The sequence below is a fragment of the Brassica napus genome, chromosome C1, assembly GCF_020379485.1.
Source record: "Brassica napus cultivar Da-Ae chromosome C1, Da-Ae, whole genome shotgun sequence".
Taxonomy (NCBI): domain Eukaryota; kingdom Viridiplantae; phylum Streptophyta; class Magnoliopsida; order Brassicales; family Brassicaceae; genus Brassica; species Brassica napus.
Window position 1 is genome coordinate 1,423,982 of NC_063444.1, and position 18,576 is coordinate 1,442,557.

The following is an 18,576-nucleotide window of genomic DNA, read 5'->3' on the forward strand; positions in this document are numbered from 1 at the left end:
TTAAATCAAGTTTATGTTCCCAAATTAGCACTCAAGATCAAAAGTCACAAAAATAGCACTTAATGTTTTATCAAAAGTCACAAACTTAGAGTTTAGAGTTAAAGGGTGGGGTTTAAGATTTAGGGTTTAGGGTTTAGAGTTTAGGGTTTAGGGTTTAGATTTTAGGGTTTAGAATTTAGGGTTTAGGGTTTAGGGTTTAGGGTTTAGAGTTTAGGGTTTAGAGTTTAGGGTTTAGGGTTTAGGGTTTAGAGTTTAGGGTTTAGAGTTGAGAAATGAGGTTTTGGGGATAAGATTTCAAATTTGGAAAAATAAAAAAAATTAAAATTTTCAAAGGATAAACTTCGAAATGTGCTATTTTGGTCATTTTAGTTTTTGAGTACTATTTTTGTGATATAAACTTAGAAAGATGCTATTTTGGAGATTTGCCATTTTTTATATGTTTCTGTCTTTTTGGTGTTTTTAAAAGCAAAGATAGTTTTTAAAAGCAAAGATAGTTTTTAGAGAAATGAGTTTAATTTTTTAGATCAAAACTTAGAAATATAACCTGCTTTGATACTTATTGGTCTATATTCTAAACTTTCAAGTTATGTGCCGCATTATCCCATCGAAAAACACTAACAACAATGTGTTATTAGATTTCACGCCGGGTTAGGATGATGATGACGAGATTGAGAAAAATCTGGAGAGTTTGATACTAAGGTTTGTTAACTGAGATCCAAGTGGATTTCATTATGAAGATTGCAAAGAAACTATATTGTCGTTCTTTTTTTAACTGTCACAGAAAAAGATTGAACAAATTGTTGATATTTATTAAGAAGCTTAAGGTTTGTGTTGAATTGTTCCACAAGTGGACGAGACCCATGTCCAGGAGGAGGAATATCTTTGTTCTTCCCTAGATTTTTCATTCCAAAGTGGTCTCTTATTTGATATATAACAAGATAAGTTTTAATTTTAGGTTTAGAGAGTATTTATAGGACTCCTAAAAACCTAGAGGGCCTCAAAAACAAGTGGGCCTCAAAAACAAGTCTGAGAAGGTCCAGCAAAACTGAAAAATTGACAAAATATAAATCTTGCGTGCGGGTTCGTGACCCCTCTTTGGTGAGTCGCTCCAGCTTCACAGCGGGTTCGCCACCTCGCTCTGGGACGTCGCTCTGGCTTCTTTTGCACTTCATGGATTTGACGCGCGATGTACCCACCTCGTTCTGTCTTGGTCGCTCCGGTTCTCGAAAGTTGTCGATGGGATGTTGGGCCCAGAGCAGTACGCTACCTCGCAGCGAGAGGTCGCTCTGGTACAGAGCGGGTGTCATACCTCGCTCCAGTGGGTCGCTCTACACTCCAATCTAGAGCGGGTGCATCAGGTCGCTTCAGAACCTCGCTCCAATTCCCATTTCGCTAAGATGATCATTTTCTACTCTTTAAGAGCCCAAATGTCTCCAAATACCTATGCTCCAACACCTAATAAAGACTTATGTATGCAATATGAAACCTAAAGATGCTTAAATATTAATCTAAGTGATTCAACATATGCAAGAATGAATGACTAAAACAATGCAAATATGCAAGATATCATACATCTGAATATCAAGTTTGGTGGAAAATAACAATGACACCAGTGAGTTGTTAGATTTTATCATTTCAACAAGTGTAGGAATAATGATCACGATATTGAGAAAAAGCTGGAAAGTTTTTGATACCAAAATTTGTTAACTGAGATCCATCCAATTAGATTTCACTCAGAGATTTTTGAAGAAAATATTTTGCACTTTCACTGAGAAACTGTTTTTTTTTTGTTTCTTTGGGGTATCATAGGCTAAGTTTGAGAAAATGCCTGTCTTTGAGAACATGTGTCTTTTTTTTGTCACGATGAGAAGTTGTGTCTAGGAGAAGGAAAATCTGTGTTATTCTCTAGAATCCACAAAGAAAAGACGCAGTGACACATCAAGGAGTTCTCTATTCTCCAATGGGTAATTATATTTTGAGCTCACTTTCTCTTTACCGTGTAACATGTGAAATCAATCTTGGCCTTTCAAGCACTGTGACATCTCTGAATAAAGTAATTAATCTTTCAAGCACCTGTAGAATCATACAGTTAGACGTAAGTTCCATTTCTGTATAACAAAGAAATATATCTATATATATATATATATATATATTCTCATACATGTTCTATGCTTGATGCACGAATATGTCTTCTCTGTTGCAGAACATTCTGAGCAAGCTAAGGCAACTACAATATGAACGATTTGTTTGGTCACATGAACAATTGCATAGAACCAAGAGGTGTGCGATTATCCAAGTAGAAAAACAACTCTGTATATTTATTTATGGTTTTTGGAGTCATATATCCTTGGTGTCCCGTAACCAACAAAAACATCACTTATTTGAAATTTGTTGCCAGACCTGTCCTCAAGGACGAATGACAGAGCGGAGAAAAGTAACTATAGAAAATCGTAAGAAGAAAACATTAATTAGTAATTAAGTTTGATAAGCCAAACCATGTGGAGAGGAATCAACTTTCCGAATCGCTAGATGATATAACTCGGGGGAAAAAATGATATAGGTAAGCTCTCATTGTTTGGGATATTTTCAAATAATGGTCATTACGTGGTTATTGAGACCGATCACCGATGAGTGAAGTTGACGTACTCATTTGAAAATATATTAGTATATTAATAGAAGGTTCATCAAAGTTACAACGCTCAAGAACCTAAGACAAAGCCGAAATATTCAAATGACTAAAAATATCACCAAATAAATTACTAAAATACAGTATGGATTCATCATAATCTTCTTAAATTTATATAGAAGCAGTCAAGTTTTAAGAACCTAAAATATAAAAACAAAATATAAACATTATTAACTTGGAAAGAGTGGACATGTTTTCTAAAACCCGTTCTTATATGCTTACATAAGGTTTGATAAATTTTATCGACCTTTTATTTATCAAAGATAATTATAGTTTCATTAGTATTATATTATATATTGAGAAATGTGAAATTCTGTAATATATTGTATTAATATGACAAATATAGTACTAACAAAAAATTACATTTACTTCTAACCATATTTGTAAAGTTGAGGACAAGCCATTTTTTTAATAATTTTCCAATAAACTGTCTCACAGTAAATAGCAAAAAAAGTACAATGCATAAAATGTATTTCGTGTTATGATAGTCCGCGGCGTAGCGCGGGTTTTGACCTAGTATATATAATGGCTTCTAATATTCAGTTAAATTATATAATGTGCGGTATAATAATGACTCCACTAAGCTCATAAACACAAGTCTCCTTAATGACCGTTATTATATCATTTCATGCAAAGCCTTGTCTAACAAAGATGAATTACCAATCTGTTGGTGCAAGTATTATTATAGCATACCACTAATTGTGTTTTTCCCCTAAATAATGTTTTGTGCGGGGACTTCGTAAAAGAGGCGATAAATGATTTACTAAAATATTTTAGGTTTCGCAGACTAATCGAGCCGCATACACATTGCCATGACCAAAGAAACATTGTAGCTTCAATTAGTCTTGAAGTAAGTACTTTTTATGCAAATGGTTTTGCATTCCCAGATTTGAGTGGTACTACTGTCATGACTCATGACACTATCAACATTTAATGTAGTGTTTTCCATAAGACACAAATGACTCCTTTGGTGGCTGTGGGGGTATATATCTAATTATTGACTCCAAAACATGTGAACTACTAGATGATGAATTCTTCTTTGTGAAGCAATGTGTGGTAACATTGTAAATTTACTATCTCCATTCAAAAATATCTCCATAAGTTTACATATCGGTTTCCTTATTTTGCATGTACTAGCTAGCTAGTTGTCACGGCCCGGTTTAACCCAAAACGTCCATGAAGACAACCAAAGATCGGGTCGGGCCAAAGGTGAATCAAGCCCACTCCACTAAGTATTTTCTTAAGCTTTAAGTCTTTTGTAAAATATCTTAGGAATGGAGAAGTGTAGAGAAGTGTAGAGAAGTGTAGAAAAGTGTAGAAGGTTGTGGAACACTTGAGAAGAAGTTTCACAACCGTTAGATCGGTTTGATCTGAGCCGTTCGTTGAAGAAGAGAAAGTGTATATAAAGGGGATCACCCCTCACTTGTAAAGGCACCAAGTTTTAATAAGAAAACACTTCTACAAACTCTCTCTCTCTAAAAATCGTCTATACTCTCTCTAAGTGCTGAGTGAGTTGTCCGAAAGGCTGACTTAGCAGACCACAAGGGTGAAAGTTGCTAAGGCCGCACGTCCTGATTGCTGCGAAGAAATCAGTCCGTGACAGTTGGTATCAGAGCAGAGGTACGATCCAGACAAGGGGAGACTCTGGCCGAGTGGAGAAAATGGCTAAGGGAGATAAACAAAGAGAAGGGAGCTCACAGTCCGGCGTGGAGGAGCGTGGAAGGGAGTCCACGGCCACACGTGCTGGCACCCAGCGGGAAAAGAGTGTTTCTCGTGAGGCTCTGGGTGTGGCTGTGGGCGAGATGGGTGAGAAGCTCGAGAGGGTCGAGCATACCGTCACTGAGCTGGAGAGTGTTGTGTTCGGTGGGCTTGAGGAAGTCAAGCAAAATGCTGCCGACTTGGACTCTCGGTTCATTCGGCTCGAGGAGCTGGTGACGGGATCCATGCAGGCTTTGCGTGATGACATCGAGGGGATGAAGGCACGCTTTACTGCGATGGAGGAAGACATCACGCTGGTCAAGAGGGCAAGCGCAAACGCTGAAGCCGTTGGCGGAACCAATTTTGGTAAGGTTGAACTTCCGAAACCAAACCGGTTCAACGGTGTGCGGGACGCCAAGGAGGTCGAGAATTTCCTTTGGCAGATGGAGATATACTTCGACAATCTCAACGTGGTGGCTGAGAATGCGAAGGTGAAGGCTGCGACGTCCTACCTGTCGGACACAGCCATGCTATGGTGGCGAAGGAAACATTCCGAGATCGAGCAAGGAACATGCCGGATCGATACTTGGGATGATTTCAAGAAAGAGTTGAAGCGGCAGTTCTACCCGGAGAACGTCGTATATGAGGCTCGCAAGAAGTTGAGGGAACTTCGACAGCGTGGCTCGATCCGGGACTATGTGAAGGAATTCACAACGCTCATGCTCCAGATTCCGAACATGACCGCGGAGGATCTTGTGTTCTACTTCACTGATGGACTGCAATCTTGGGCCAAGCAAGAGTTGCAGCGTCGGGGAGTCAAGACGGTGGACGAAGCCATCGCGGTGGCCGAGTCACTAGTTGACTTCCGCACCTCTGGTCCGTCCGAGTCCTCGAAGAAGAAGGAGCAGGTCGTGGCCAAAGGTGGGGGAGCAAGACGGGATACTGCCCGACCATCCAACTCAAGGAGTTTTGAGAAGGGTGCTCGTCGGGAAGACTTCGAGGCAAGAAAAAAGTCCTTCGTTCCGAAGGGAGGATGCTTTGTGTGCAAGGGGCCACATGCAATGAAGGACTGCCCGAAGATGGGGTCGTTATCGGCTATCATGGAGTGTCGGGACACCGAGACTCCAGCAGAGGAACCAGGGAAGATGGGGTCGTTGCAACTTCTCAACGCCCTGAAGTCTAACCCGGTATTGAAGCCGACGGGTAAAGGGCTCATGTACGTTGAAGCTCGGATCAACGATAAGCCGACCCGAGTGATGGTGGACACGGGCGCCACTCACAACTTCATGGCGATAGACGAAGCCGTGAGACTTGGGGTCAGGTGGTCCAAGAAGGATGGTTGGATGAAGACGGTGAACGCAAAGGCTCAACCCGTCAATGGGGTAGCTCGAGGGGTCGGGATGAAGCTGGGAAGCTGGAGCGGCCTGGTGAACTTCTCAGTCATTCCCATGGATGACTTCAAAGTAGTCTTGGGTATGGACTTCATGAGACGAGTCTCAGCCATACCCATGCCTGCGTTGAGCTCGGTATGCATCCTCGAGAAGGGATCACCGTGCATGATTCCGGCCTTAGAAGAGAAAACCGAGGAGACGAGGCAACTATCGGCGATGCAGCTCACCAAGGGGGTGAAAAAGGGTGAACCCACGTTTTTGGCCATGATGAAGGTGGAGGATGAGCCCAATAACGTTGAGGACATCCCTCAAGTCGTCAGAACCGTCCTTGAGGAGAACAAGGACGTTATGCCGGCAAAGTTGCCAGAGAAGCTACCACCGAGGAGGGCGGTGGACCACCAGATCGAGTTGGAGCCAGGAGCCAAACCACCATCTATGGCGCCTTATAGAATGGCTCCATCCGAACTGGAAGAGTTACGGAAACAACTCGATGAGTTATTATCGACGGGGAAGCTGAGACCGTCGAAGGCACCTTATGGGGCCCCGGTTCTGTTCCAAAAGAAGCATGATGGCTCATTGAGGATGTGCGTGGACTACCGGGCCCTTAACAAGGTAACGATCAAGAACCGTTATCCCATTCCGCTGATTGCTGATCTATTCGATAGGCTTGGTGGGGCAAAAGTCTATACGAAGATGGACTTGCAGAAGGGTTACTACCAAGTCCGGATAGCGGAAGGGGACGAGCAGAAGACTGCGTGCATAACGCGGTATGGGTCGTTCGAGTGGCTGGTAATGCCATTCGGTCTTACGAACGCCCCCGCCACATTCTGCACCCTGATGAACCAGATCCTACAGCCCTACTTGGATCGGTTCGTGGTGGCGTACTTGGACGATATCGTTATCTACAGCAACTCGATGGAGGAGCATGTGGAGCACTTGCAGACCGTATTTCGTGTTCTCCGCGAGAACGAGTTGTTTGTGAAGCGAGAGAAGTGTACTTTCGCCACCGAAGAAGTTCAGTTCCTTGGCCATGTTATCGGCCATGGAAAGCTGAAGATGGATGAACCGAAGGTCAAAGCAATTATGGAGTGGGAGGCCCCGACCAAGGTAACGGAGTTGCGATCTTTCCTTGGTCTGGTCAACTACTATCGTCGGTTCATCGAGGGGTATTCAAGAAAGGCGGCACCACTGACGGACCTTCTCAAGAAAGGGAAGACATGGGACTGGTCCGAACCGTGCCAAGAAGCCTTCGAGGGACTAAAGACCGCAGTAAGCCAAGAACCTGTCCTTGCCTTACCTGACTTCAGCCTCCCTTTCGAGTTACACACGGATGCCTCCGACTTTGCCATCGGGGGAGTGCTGATGCAAAATGGACATCCAATTGCCTTTGAAAGCCGTAAGCTTAATGAGACTGAACGGCGGTACACGGTTCAAGAGAAAGAGATGACTGCGATAGTCCACTGTATGCGAGTTTGGAGACACTATCTTCTTGGGGCACATTTCTCGGTCAAGACGGACAACGTGGCGACGAGTTACTTCCAGACCCAGAAGAAGTTGTCCCCAAAACAAGCAAGATGGCAAGACTTCCTGGCTGAGTTCGATTACACTTTGGAGTACAAGCCAGGAAAGGTGAATGTGGTGGCCGATGCACTAAGTCGGAAGGCGGAGCTGGCAGTGATGAGCCAAGTCGAGGGGACCATTATGGCTCGAATCCGAGAGGGGCTGGAACGTGATCCAGTCGCTAGGGAGCTGGTGAAGCTATCCAACGAGGGGAAGGTGCATCGATTTTGGGTAGAAGATGGGTTACTCTACACCAAAGGTCGAAGGCTTTATGTGCCTAAGTGGGAAAGTCTTCGACGAGATATCATTCGGGAGTGCCACGATACGCGATGGGCGGGCCATCCGGGACAGAAAAGAACGATGGCACTTGTCGAAGCTGGGTACTATTGGCCACGGATGAGGGATACCGTGGAGCTTTATGTGAAAACTTGTCTAGTCTGCCAACAAGACAAGTCGGAGAACAAGCAGCCCGCGGGATTGTTACAGCCACTACCCATCCCGGAGCGACCATGGGACTCGGTCTCGCTTGATTTCATCAGTGCGTTACCTAAGTCCGAAGGGTTTGGATCCATCCTGGTGATTGTGGATCGATTCTCTAAATATGGGACGTTTGTGGCTTGTGATCGGGACTGCACTGCGGAAGAGGCAGCAAGGGCGTTCTTCAAGAACGTGGTAAAACTTTGGGGACTGCCTCGGAACATTGTAAGCGACCGAGATCCCCGTTTCACTGGGCGCTTATGGACAGAACTGTTTAAAATACTTGGGACGGAACTGAGCTTCTCAACAAGCTTTCACCCGCAATCTGATGGGCAAACCGAAAGGGTGAATGCCCTACTTGAAAGTTATCTCCGTCACTTTGTAAGCGCCAACCAACGGGACTGGGCGAAGTTGCTGGACATAGCTCAGTTCTCTTACAATCTTCAACGCAGTGAGGCGACAGGACGGAGCCCGTTCGAGCTTGCAACGGGACAGCAGCCATTGACTCCGCACACCTTGGCCACGCCAAGGATTGAAGGGAAGAGTCCCGGAGCGTTCATAATGGCTAAACAGTGGGAAGAACATGCTGACCTTGCCCGAGCATGTTTGGAGAAATCCCGTAAACGGATGAAGAAATGGGCAGATGAGAAGAGACGGCCTTCAGAGTACTCATTGGGCGACCTTGTACTTGTTAAATTGCTTCCACAACAGTTCAAGGCATTCCGGAGCCTGCATAAGGGCTTAATCCGGAAGTACGAAGGACCGTTCGAGATAGTTGGGAAGGTGGGAAAGGTTTCCTACCGACTCGACCTACCGGATACACTTAAGATCCATCCGGTCTTTCATGTTAGCATGCTGAAACCGTACCATGCTGATAAGGACGACCAAACCCGAAGGGTTTCGACTCGAGCACCACCTGTGGTGACTAAGTCTTATGACAAGGAGATCGAAGAGGTTCTGGCGTCCAAGGAGGTAAGGAAGCGGGGAGTCCCGAGACAGACCCATTTTCTCATCAAGTGGAAGGGACTTCCAGAGGCAGAAGCAACATGGGAACCGGAAGAAGACTTGTGGCAATTCCGGGAAATGCTGAAGGCATACACGGTGACGAGGGCGTCACCGGCTTAGGTGGGGGAGGATGTCACGGCCCGGTTTAACCCAAAACGTCCATGAAGACAACCAAAGATCGGGTCGGGCCAAAGGTGAATCAAGCCCACTCCACTAAGTATTTTCTTAAGCTTTAAGTCTTTTGTAAAATATCTTAGGAATGGAGAAGTGTAGAGAAGTGTAGAGAAGTGTAGAAAAGTGTAGAAGGTTGTGGAACACTTGAGAAGAAGTTTCACAACCGTTAGATCGGTTTGATCTGAGCCGTTCGTTGAAGAAGAGAAAGTGTATATAAAGGGGATCACCCCTCACTTGTAAAGGCACCAAGTTTTAATAAGAAAACACTTCTACAAACTCTCTCTCTCTAAAAATCGTCTATACTCTCTCTAAGTGCTGAGTGAGTTGTCCGAAAGGCTGACTTAGCAGACCACAAGGGTGAAAGTTGCTAAGGCCGCACGTCCTGATTGCTGCGAAGAAATCAGTCCGTGACATAGTGGTCCGTAAATGTTGTTGTGGTAGTATTTATAACGAATATATATGTATATTTAATGCAAGATCGGAAGATTATAATTCAACGACAGGTTCGTTATAAAAAAGCTTAGTTTCAATTAACAACAGTAGAACTTAATCATTTGTTCGAGATGATGAGCTCAACGGACAACAACGGTAGATTCTTTGGTAACGGTAATTAGGATTAGTAATTTACAACATGTCTCATATGCTAAGTAATTATTATGTTTAAAATTCATGATTAATAATTCCTGTTCTTCCATAATGTTGTAAAGGGCTGAGTTTGTGTTGGTTTAAAGTTTTTTTTCTTTATGTAGTGGAAAAGTTGGATAAGAAAAAAAAAAGGTTTAAAGCAACCAGAAAGTTACATAAACGAAAAAGTGACATGAAAAGGATCGCAACGAAGAGTCAAAGGTGTGAAGGCTAACGAACGATTAACACGAACGATTAACGTGGCGCCATATCAAGTGTCAGGATCCGACCTAGATTCCTCTTTACCCTCGACGTCAGTAATTATAAGTTTTTTTTCCTACTGCGTTAGTGAAAACTTTACAAGTGTATATAATATATTTATATATATTGTTGTAAATGAAATATACAACAACACAACATTGTGTATTTATCTAAGGATAATAAAGGTGATGCTTCAAGATATGGAGGATGTAAATCTAGCATTACATAGGTAAGATGTTACAACGTACAAGAATGAAAATTAACTTTATTTGTCTTGGGAACAAGCGAAGGATCGGAACCTCCGACAGACGAATCTTAATTTGGTGAGAGGCGTGTGAGATTAGTCTCTTTCTAACAAAAAAACAATACATATACTATATCGTAGCATGAGAAAATAACAGCTCAGAGTAATGGAGTCCCACTAACGGAGTGAGGAATCTTGTGGTTTCACGAAGGTTCAAAGCCAATGAGAGATGGTTCATTTTTCATAACTGGTAAGAAAAAAAAACAAGAACTCACGCGAGACACGTGCACCGAAGCTTTTCCCACGTGCCAGCGAGTTCGTCTCCGTTCACAGATGACAGAACCACAAAAGGTAGGGTAGGACCTTAAAGCACATCCTCCTACACCTAAACAAACCGACATCTGAGTTTTTACTTGTAATTACTAAATTGCTTTTGTTATTTTCTTTTCAATATGGTATTTACCAAACATATAAGTAAGAGTGGTGAGATAGTTAATCATTTTAATATTGGAAATGTTATGAAACAAAGTTCTCGAGGTTTACGTTTTATCCCTTGTTAAAATGTCAATTGCTAGGGTTGGTAATTCTCTAACCGAAATTCAACCACCACTCAACATAAAACATGATATTATGATTGAATAACCTTACTTTGAAAACCTAAACATGGCACAATAAATAGTATAATATGTCATCAAAAACCATATTTTAATGAGTGTTTGACACATTGACTTGTTATTTTTGAGGCCCAATTTAAATAGTTTCAAAAGTAAATTTAATTCAACATACCATCACTAGTTCACTACATGCTCACCTAGATAAAAAATGATTTAAATTGCCATTGATTAAGTTACTAATGAATGACGATCTTGGAGTTTGGTGTGTATCGACATTAGTCATGAATTTGATTCTTTTTTAATTAAATTATCACTACTTGACTAGTCTGATTTTAGGATTTGACCCAAGTGATTTACATGGTGAATCGTAACAGATTATCGGTATATCTCTGGCATTAGTCGGAAATTGTTTCATACTCGGGTCATGCAGCGTGATACGTTTTTGGGACTAATTCACTCTGTAATACTAAGTGTATTTTTCTCGGAGCCGACCGGATCAGCCTATATTAAATATATATATACACGAGATTATATCTATTTATTTATATAAAATTCCAATTGTTGTTGCACAATAAAAAGCAATGGATTAAACATAAACCTAATCAAAATTGAAACACAAAAAGAGTAGAGAGACAATATATGGGTCTGCAGCAATGAAGTGGGCCTGCCGTATAGTTTAGGCAAAGCGTAATGCGACTGCGTGCCGGTTTGGCCCACTCTTTTTATCCCCTCCTTTTTCCGTCTTCTCTCCGCACTTCACGCCGTCCAAGCCTTAATCTAATCTAGGGTTTAACATAAATCCTTAATCTCTCCAAATTTTTATTAATAATTATCCCGTGGGGACACAACCAAAGCTGGAAATCTGGACAGTAATATTTACAGTATTTGATTAAATAAAATTAAATTTAGATAAATCATTAGTTAAGCTCAGACTTTGTTTTGACCGCTTAGGTCCACTAATAAATTCGTACAAATTGAAATTTCTTCTAGTCGCTAGCCATTTGTCGCATTATGATAAAAGAAAACTACTAACTAGTAACCAATACTATTAAAAAATCAACAATCTCATAATAAAATTTAGTTTTTTTCCCCGACAATAAGAAAAGCTGGTTGATTCTATCGAATCACATCTGATTACAAATCTGACCAAACTCAAAAACTATATAATATATGAAAATTTTGTTTTTGGAATATACAAAAGAGTTTGCTTAAGTGAAAGTTGTATGTCGGACCGTACGTTCTTGGAGAGTTCTATTGATCCAACTTTAAGTAAGTTCCGCATATATCCCTATTCGAACTATGAAATCACGAGTTAAACACATTAACGCAAGACTGCTTGTCGGTGTCGGTGGGTGGTACTAGCGTAAAATGATATTTTGGGGGTGTAAAACTGGAATATCAGCCATCCATTGCAAGAGAGCAGCACATTCACATGTTTTAGTGATTTAAATAAAGTTATTTTTCAGAGTTACTTACTGTCTTACTGATAAACCCTTGATTAAGGAAGCATCTCTTAGTCAAATCTCAAGTGGACTGATGGATTTGAACTCTCACCAGATCCAAGAACCCAAGAGATCTAACTAGTAATCTTCAAGGAAGTTTACAGACGAAACAAGCTTGCACAATATGCAAAAAAAAAAAAATATTCTTATTAAAAAGTTTAAACTGTCTGTACTTAGAAAAACCAACATACACTTGATAATTGATATGTTCATAAACTCGTTAAGTTCACCTATACTTTTTTCATTAAAAAAAAAATACTTGGACGAACCATATATTAAACAAGAACATGTCCTCCTCATACTCAAATCTGAACAACTTAAAAACATGATTAACTGGTGTATATAACCAATTTCCAGATAAAAACTACACACATTTATTCAGACACGACAAAAGCCGAAGAAAATTTCATAATATACAGACGCTACAAAACTACAAAATCAAATCTGGAACAATGTTAAATGGTGAATTTATTATGCCCAAAGCTGTAAATGACAGGTACACACTGTGAAATGTAAGTGGAAGACACATGTACGATGTGAATCCATTTCGACGACTAAATCAATATAAACACTTCTTCTACCTAAACTAAAGTACTTTCCGTACTCTAATTGTTATCCTTAAATCAAACTAACAACATCTAAAAGATCAAGAAATCAAACCCACAACAACATTCACATTTATATATTATTATTATTATATTAACCTAAGGAATACAAAAAATTATAGAAATGAAGAAAAAGTCTAGCGTGATTAGCTGCTTTATATCAATCAACGTGACTCTTTTTTTTTTTCCTTTTTCTCCAATATCATAATCTCAAAAACTTCTTTATTTGCTTGTTATATCCCATTTATTTTACTTTTTTGTTATCTTATTTTTAATTTTTATGTTAATAAAACAAATAAATAAAGGCTTAAAAAATGGTGGGAAAGCGTCGGTAGCCCACGTAGTGGTGATGCCAATAGACACTTGTGAAGTGCAATAAAACCCCTTCGTCCTCTCTTCCTTCTCCTTCGTCTTCTTCCTCTTTACTTCTCTCTCTCTCCTTAAACCCCCAGAAGTGTTCTTCTCCTTGTTCTCCTCTCTTGAAAGAAGCTTAGTGCTGAGAATGAGGACTGGTGATACTGCTCCACGGCTGATTCTCTGGCTCTGCTTAGGGTTTTTGATTCTAGGCGTTGGGTTTGTTCAATGCGGCGTTACCTATGACCGTAAAGCACTTCTCATCAATGGGCAGAGACGAATCCTCTTCTCTGGCTCCATACATTACCCTCGAAGCACACCTGATGTAAGATTTTGGATAAAGTCTTAAACTTTTTTAAAAAAATTTCTTGGTGGGTTTAAAGAAAAATCCAAACTTTGACTCTCTGTTTCGTTCATTTCATCAAAGGGTGTTTTAAAGTTGTGAACTTTGTTGTTGTTAGATGTGGGAAGGTTTGATTCAGAAGGCGAAAGATGGAGGCGTTGATGTGATTGAGACTTATGTCTTCTGGAATCTCCATGAGCCTTCTCCTGGCAAAGTAACTTTCTTTTTTGTTTTGTCTTCAGTTCTACATTATGTTCTGTCTTTTTGACAGTTACTTGTTCCTTTTCAGTATGATTTTGAAGGGAGAAATGATTTGGTGAGATTCGTGAAGACGATACACAAAGCTGGACTATATGCTCATCTTCGGATTGGGCCTTATGTTTGTGCTGAGTGGAACTTCGGGTAACTACCATAGTTCTTGTGACCTTTTGTCTTGTTTCTTCAGATTCAGTTGCCTCAACTCTAAAGTTGTTGTTTTTGGGAATGACCAGAGGATTCCCTGTTTGGCTGAAGTATGTTCCTAGAATCAGCTTCAGAACAGATAACGAGCCTTTCAAGGTCTCTTATATGAGTTAAATTTATTCATTTTGCCAGTTTATTAAAAGCTAGGAGACTTGTGATATTAAATGTTCTTTTTTTGGGTAACGTTGCAGAGAGCTATGCAAGGATTCACAGAGAGAATAGTTGAGCTGATGAAGAGTGAGAACTTGTATGAGTCCCAGGGTGGTCCCATCATCCTTTCTCAGGTTAATACTTCAATGGAACTGATTAATACTGTGATTAGTGTGATCATGCAGTTATGTTTCTTTTCTAGGATCAAAGTGATTTAATTTAGAAAGGTGTCCTCTTTTTTTAATATGAATGTAGATTGAGAATGAGTATGGAAGACAAGGGCAGTTATTAGGAGCAGAAGGTCACAACTACATGACATGGGCTGCTAAAATGGCTATAGCAACTGAGACTGGTGTCCCATGGGTCATGTGCAAAGAAGACGATGCCCCTGACCCTGTGGTTAGTTTCTTGATCACATAAGCGTAGTGATAACTTACTATGTTGCTTTGGTATTGACACATTGATATTTGGTGACAGATAAACACATGCAACGGTTTCTACTGTGATTCATTTGCTCCCAACAAGCCATACAAGCCATTAATATGGACAGAGGCGTGGAGTGGCTGGTACATATATATTCATTCACTTACATGGACTAATCATTTTCAAATTGATAATTTTCTTATATTCTTTGAACTGATGGCATCTTAAGGTTCACTGAGTTCGGTGGGCCAATGCACCATAGACCAGTTCAGGATCTGGCGTTTGCTGTTGCACGTTTCATACAAAAAGGAGGATCCTTTGTTAACTATTACATGGTATATTATACAATTAAACCACTTGATTAACCCTCAGTTATAAGATATGGTTTCCTAAAGGCAATCTTTCTTTGTAACAGTATCATGGTGGAACTAACTTTGGAAGAACAGCTGGAGGTCCATTTGTCACTACCAGCTATGACTATGATGCTCCCATTGACGAATATGGTAAAACGGCATGAAACTAATAAAATAATTCTCCATAATCATTGCTTAATGTACTAATTGAGTTATTGTTAAATGTTAAATAGGTTTAATCAGGGAGCCTAAGTATGGTCATCTAAAGGAGCTCCACAGAGCTATCAGGATGTGTGAAAAAGCTCTGGTTTCAACTGATCCTGTTGTTACATCTCTAGGAAACAAGCAACAGGTTTGAATAGGATTTAATTTAATAGATATTTTTTTGGTTTGGCTGTGGAAACTTCTTTATATTTTTAATTTATTTTCCCCAGGCTCATGTATACTCTTCAGAATCAGGAGATTGTTCAGCTTTCCTTGCAAACTATGACACAGAATCAGCAGCAAGAGTGTTGTTCAACAACGTTCATTACAACTTACCTCCTTGGTCTATCAGCATTCTTCCTGATTGTAGAAACGCAGTCTTCAATACTGCAAAGGTAAGTTTGTATATCATTGTTCTGAAACTAGGAACTGTGGTTGATCAGCTTTCTCTTGTTTTGATTTCAGGTTGGAGTTCAAACATCACAGATGGAAATGCTGCCGACAAGCACACCGAACTTCCAGTGGCGGAGTTACTTGGAAGATCTTTCTTCTCTAGATGGCAGCTCCACATTCACCACTCAAGGGCTCTTGGAGCAGATCAATGTCACCCGTGACACTAGCGATTATCTTTGGTACATGACCAGGTAAATAAATAACAAAAAAAAACATTTCCATAGCCTCAATATGATTCTCAAAACTTTGCTTAACCAAACATTTTGAATTTTGTAATGTAGTGTTGATATTGGTTCAACTGAATCATTCCTACATGGAGGAGAGCTGCCAACTCTCATTATCCAGTCCACAGGCCATGCCGTGCATATATTTGTCAATGGACAGCTTTCAGGTATATGGTTTTACCTCATCAACTTTCATTTAGAGAGTTTTTGATATGCAAAAACTAATATATATATAAATTCACAGGTTCTGCCTTTGGAACAAGGCAAAACAGGAGATTCACTTATAGGGGAAAGATCAATCTACATTCTGGAACTAACAGAATCGCTTTGCTGAGTGTTGCTGTTGGATTGCCAGTTAGTATTCTCTTACTCTTATCCGCTGCTCAAGTTGTTTTTTCTTTGTGCATATCTTATCCTGATCCATTTTATTTCTCAACTTTGAAGAATGTGGGTGGACACTTTGAGTCATGGAACACTGGAATCTTGGGACCAGTGGCTCTGCACGGGCTGTCTCAAGGGAAACGTGATTTATCATGGCAAAAATGGACTTACCAGGTGTTCTATCAGTCCCAAGTGATTCTACTCTCTCTTGGTTTCAACGTTCAGTTGTATAACTCTGTTTTCATCAGGTGGGGTTGAAAGGAGAAGCTATGAATCTTGCTTATCCAACCAACACTCCCTCTAATGGGTGGATGGATGTGTCCTTAATTGTACAAAAGCCTCAGCCTTTGACATGGCACAAGGTTTTTCGATTTGAACCAAACACAACTCTATAAAGCTTCTTCCTATTTTTAGAATCTGTACTAATGAGTAAATAATTTTTCTTCAGGCTTACTTTGATGCACCTGAAGGCAACGAGCCGCTTGCTTTAGACATGGAAGGAATGGGAAAAGGTCAGATATGGGTGAACGGAGAGAGCATTGGGAGATACTGGACAGCGTTCGCCACCGGTGACTGTGGTCATTGCAGCTACACAGGAACATACAAACCGAACAAGTGCCTATCCGGCTGTGGTCAGCCTACGCAAAGATACTACCACGTGCCGAGATCATGGCTAAAACCGAGCCAAAACCTCTTGGTGATATTCGAGGAGCTTGGAGGAAACCCATCAGCTGTTTCTCTGGTCAAAAGATCGGTCTCTGGAGTCTGCGCTGAAGTCTCTGAGTACCATCCCAATATCAAGAACTGGCAGATAGAAAGCTATGGGAAAGGACAAACGTTTCGTAGACCCAAAGTTCATTTGAAATGTAGTCCTGGTCAAGCTATCTCAGCTATTAAGTTTGCGAGCTTTGGGACTCCTTTGGGAAAATGCGGGAGTTACCAACAGGGAGAGTGTCACGCAGATACCTCGTACGCTATCTTAGAGAGGGTAAAAGATGATAAAAGAATCTTTACTTAGATAAAACTGCAGTCACACTCTTTTGTTCTTTTAATGACCTTTAGTGTGTTTTTGTTGTGTGCAGAAGTGTGTAGGGAAAGCGAGATGTGCAGTGACGATATCCAACAGTAACTTTGGGAAAGATCCGTGTCCGAATGTGTTGAAACGGTTGACTGTTGAAGCTGTTTGTTCCCCTGAGACATCTATAACTAGCTGGAAGCCTTGAAAAGATGATCATTGAGCTCTTTGACTACAAAATGTATAACCAAACTATACCGAGAGAGAGAGAGAGAGAGGGGAAGAAAAGAAAGTGTAATCTGTGTTGAAATGTGTGTGCATGTGTGTGTTTAGTTTGAACAGAAGACTTTGTTGGTTTAGAGTAGTTTTCAGTTAGGTAAAAAAGAAGAGTCTGTAGAGTTGTGATGGGTCTCGGGCAATTCCGGGTCTTATCAAAAAACGTTCGGCTCACCGGTCACCACTGACCATTTTACCGGTTATGGAGACCGGAGTTGTTGGGTTTGAATGGAGTTGGTTTAATGTTTGGTTTTGAGTTTTGTCTTTGTAACAAATGAAAGTTCATGTTAGGAGAAAGGAGATAGTATTGAGTATTGTGTGACCCATTTGTTTCCAATCTTGTTGTTTCATTTTTTTTAATCTAGTTCTTTTTACTTTCGTTAATAAGATTTTTCTCTAAAATTTGTTAAGTAATTCTTGATAATCTGTCAATATATAAAAGGCTCACCAAAAATAAACTAGTGTATTCTTGTATTAAAATGACAAAAATCTATTGTAATTCAAACTCGAATTAAAAAACATTTTAAAATCTAGTGTTATTCAAATTGTCATTTCATAAAACACTCTTAAATTTATTGTCATTAAAAAATCAAGTTGTGGATTTTAAACGGTTTAAGTGTTCGTAGAGTTTTAAGTGCAGTTTTTAGTAATATAAATAAAAATCCAAATCATATGGTTTTAAATAAAATTTAGAATGACTTTGTGGGAGTTATTGGTTGGTGTATTTTAATTGATTTGAAAATTTAAACTAGATCTATTGTTATTTTAAAATCTGTATTGAAATCAAATATTATTGGTTTTGTGACAAATTTTAATTCGAATCAAGTGTTATTCAATCATACGAATTAATTAATATATTTAATATCATAATGGTTTTGAATGGATTGTATAGATTTCTTTGTTAAAAATACAAAAATTCAAATCCGAAGAAAAATTTCCGAATTTATAAATACTAATCCGATTTTTTTAAAAAAATTGTATATTTTACTTGGATTTGTAAATATTATATGAATTTCTAAATCAATCAAAATATATAAACCAATAACACTAATAAAAATCATATAAAATTTTCAAATTCACCTAATATCATGTAAAAA

The 18,576-nt window shown here is 40.0% G+C and overlaps 1 protein-coding gene across 1 annotated transcript; it reads left to right on the forward strand.

Moving 5' to 3' along the window:
* The first annotated feature begins 13,236 nt into the window (after nt 1-13,236).
* Nucleotides 13,237-17,793, forward strand: LOC106448526 (beta-galactosidase 3). The gene is made up of 18 exons (XM_048745064.1): nt 13,237-13,520; nt 13,657-13,752; nt 13,828-13,940; nt 14,030-14,096; nt 14,192-14,284; nt 14,406-14,549; nt 14,628-14,716; nt 14,803-14,908; nt 14,989-15,076; nt 15,160-15,278; nt 15,361-15,525; nt 15,596-15,774; nt 15,865-15,974; nt 16,052-16,161; nt 16,252-16,362; nt 16,437-16,550; nt 16,637-17,176; nt 17,271-17,793. The coding sequence occupies exons 1-18, from the start codon at nt 13,344-13,346 to the stop codon at nt 17,409-17,411; spliced, it is 2,562 nt and encodes an 853-aa protein (XP_048601021.1). The 5' UTR covers nt 13,237-13,343; the 3' UTR covers nt 17,412-17,793.
* Nucleotides 17,794-18,576: the final 783 nt, after the last annotated feature.

What these genes read in the sequence shown, in the direction of transcription:
- LOC106448526 (XM_048745064.1), top strand. Translation starts at nt 13,344, where the DNA reads ATGAGGACTGGTGATACTGCTCCACGGCTGATTCTCTGGCTCTGCTTA. An exon ending in ATGAGCCTTCTCCTGGCAAA is followed by an intron (nt 13,753 to 13,827) that starts GTAACTTTCTTT and finishes GTTCCTTTTCAG; the next exon opens with TATGATTTTGAAGGGAGAAA. An exon ending in GTCCCATCATCCTTTCTCAG is followed by an intron (nt 14,285 to 14,405) that starts GTTAATACTTCA and finishes ATATGAATGTAG; the next exon opens with ATTGAGAATGAGTATGGAAG.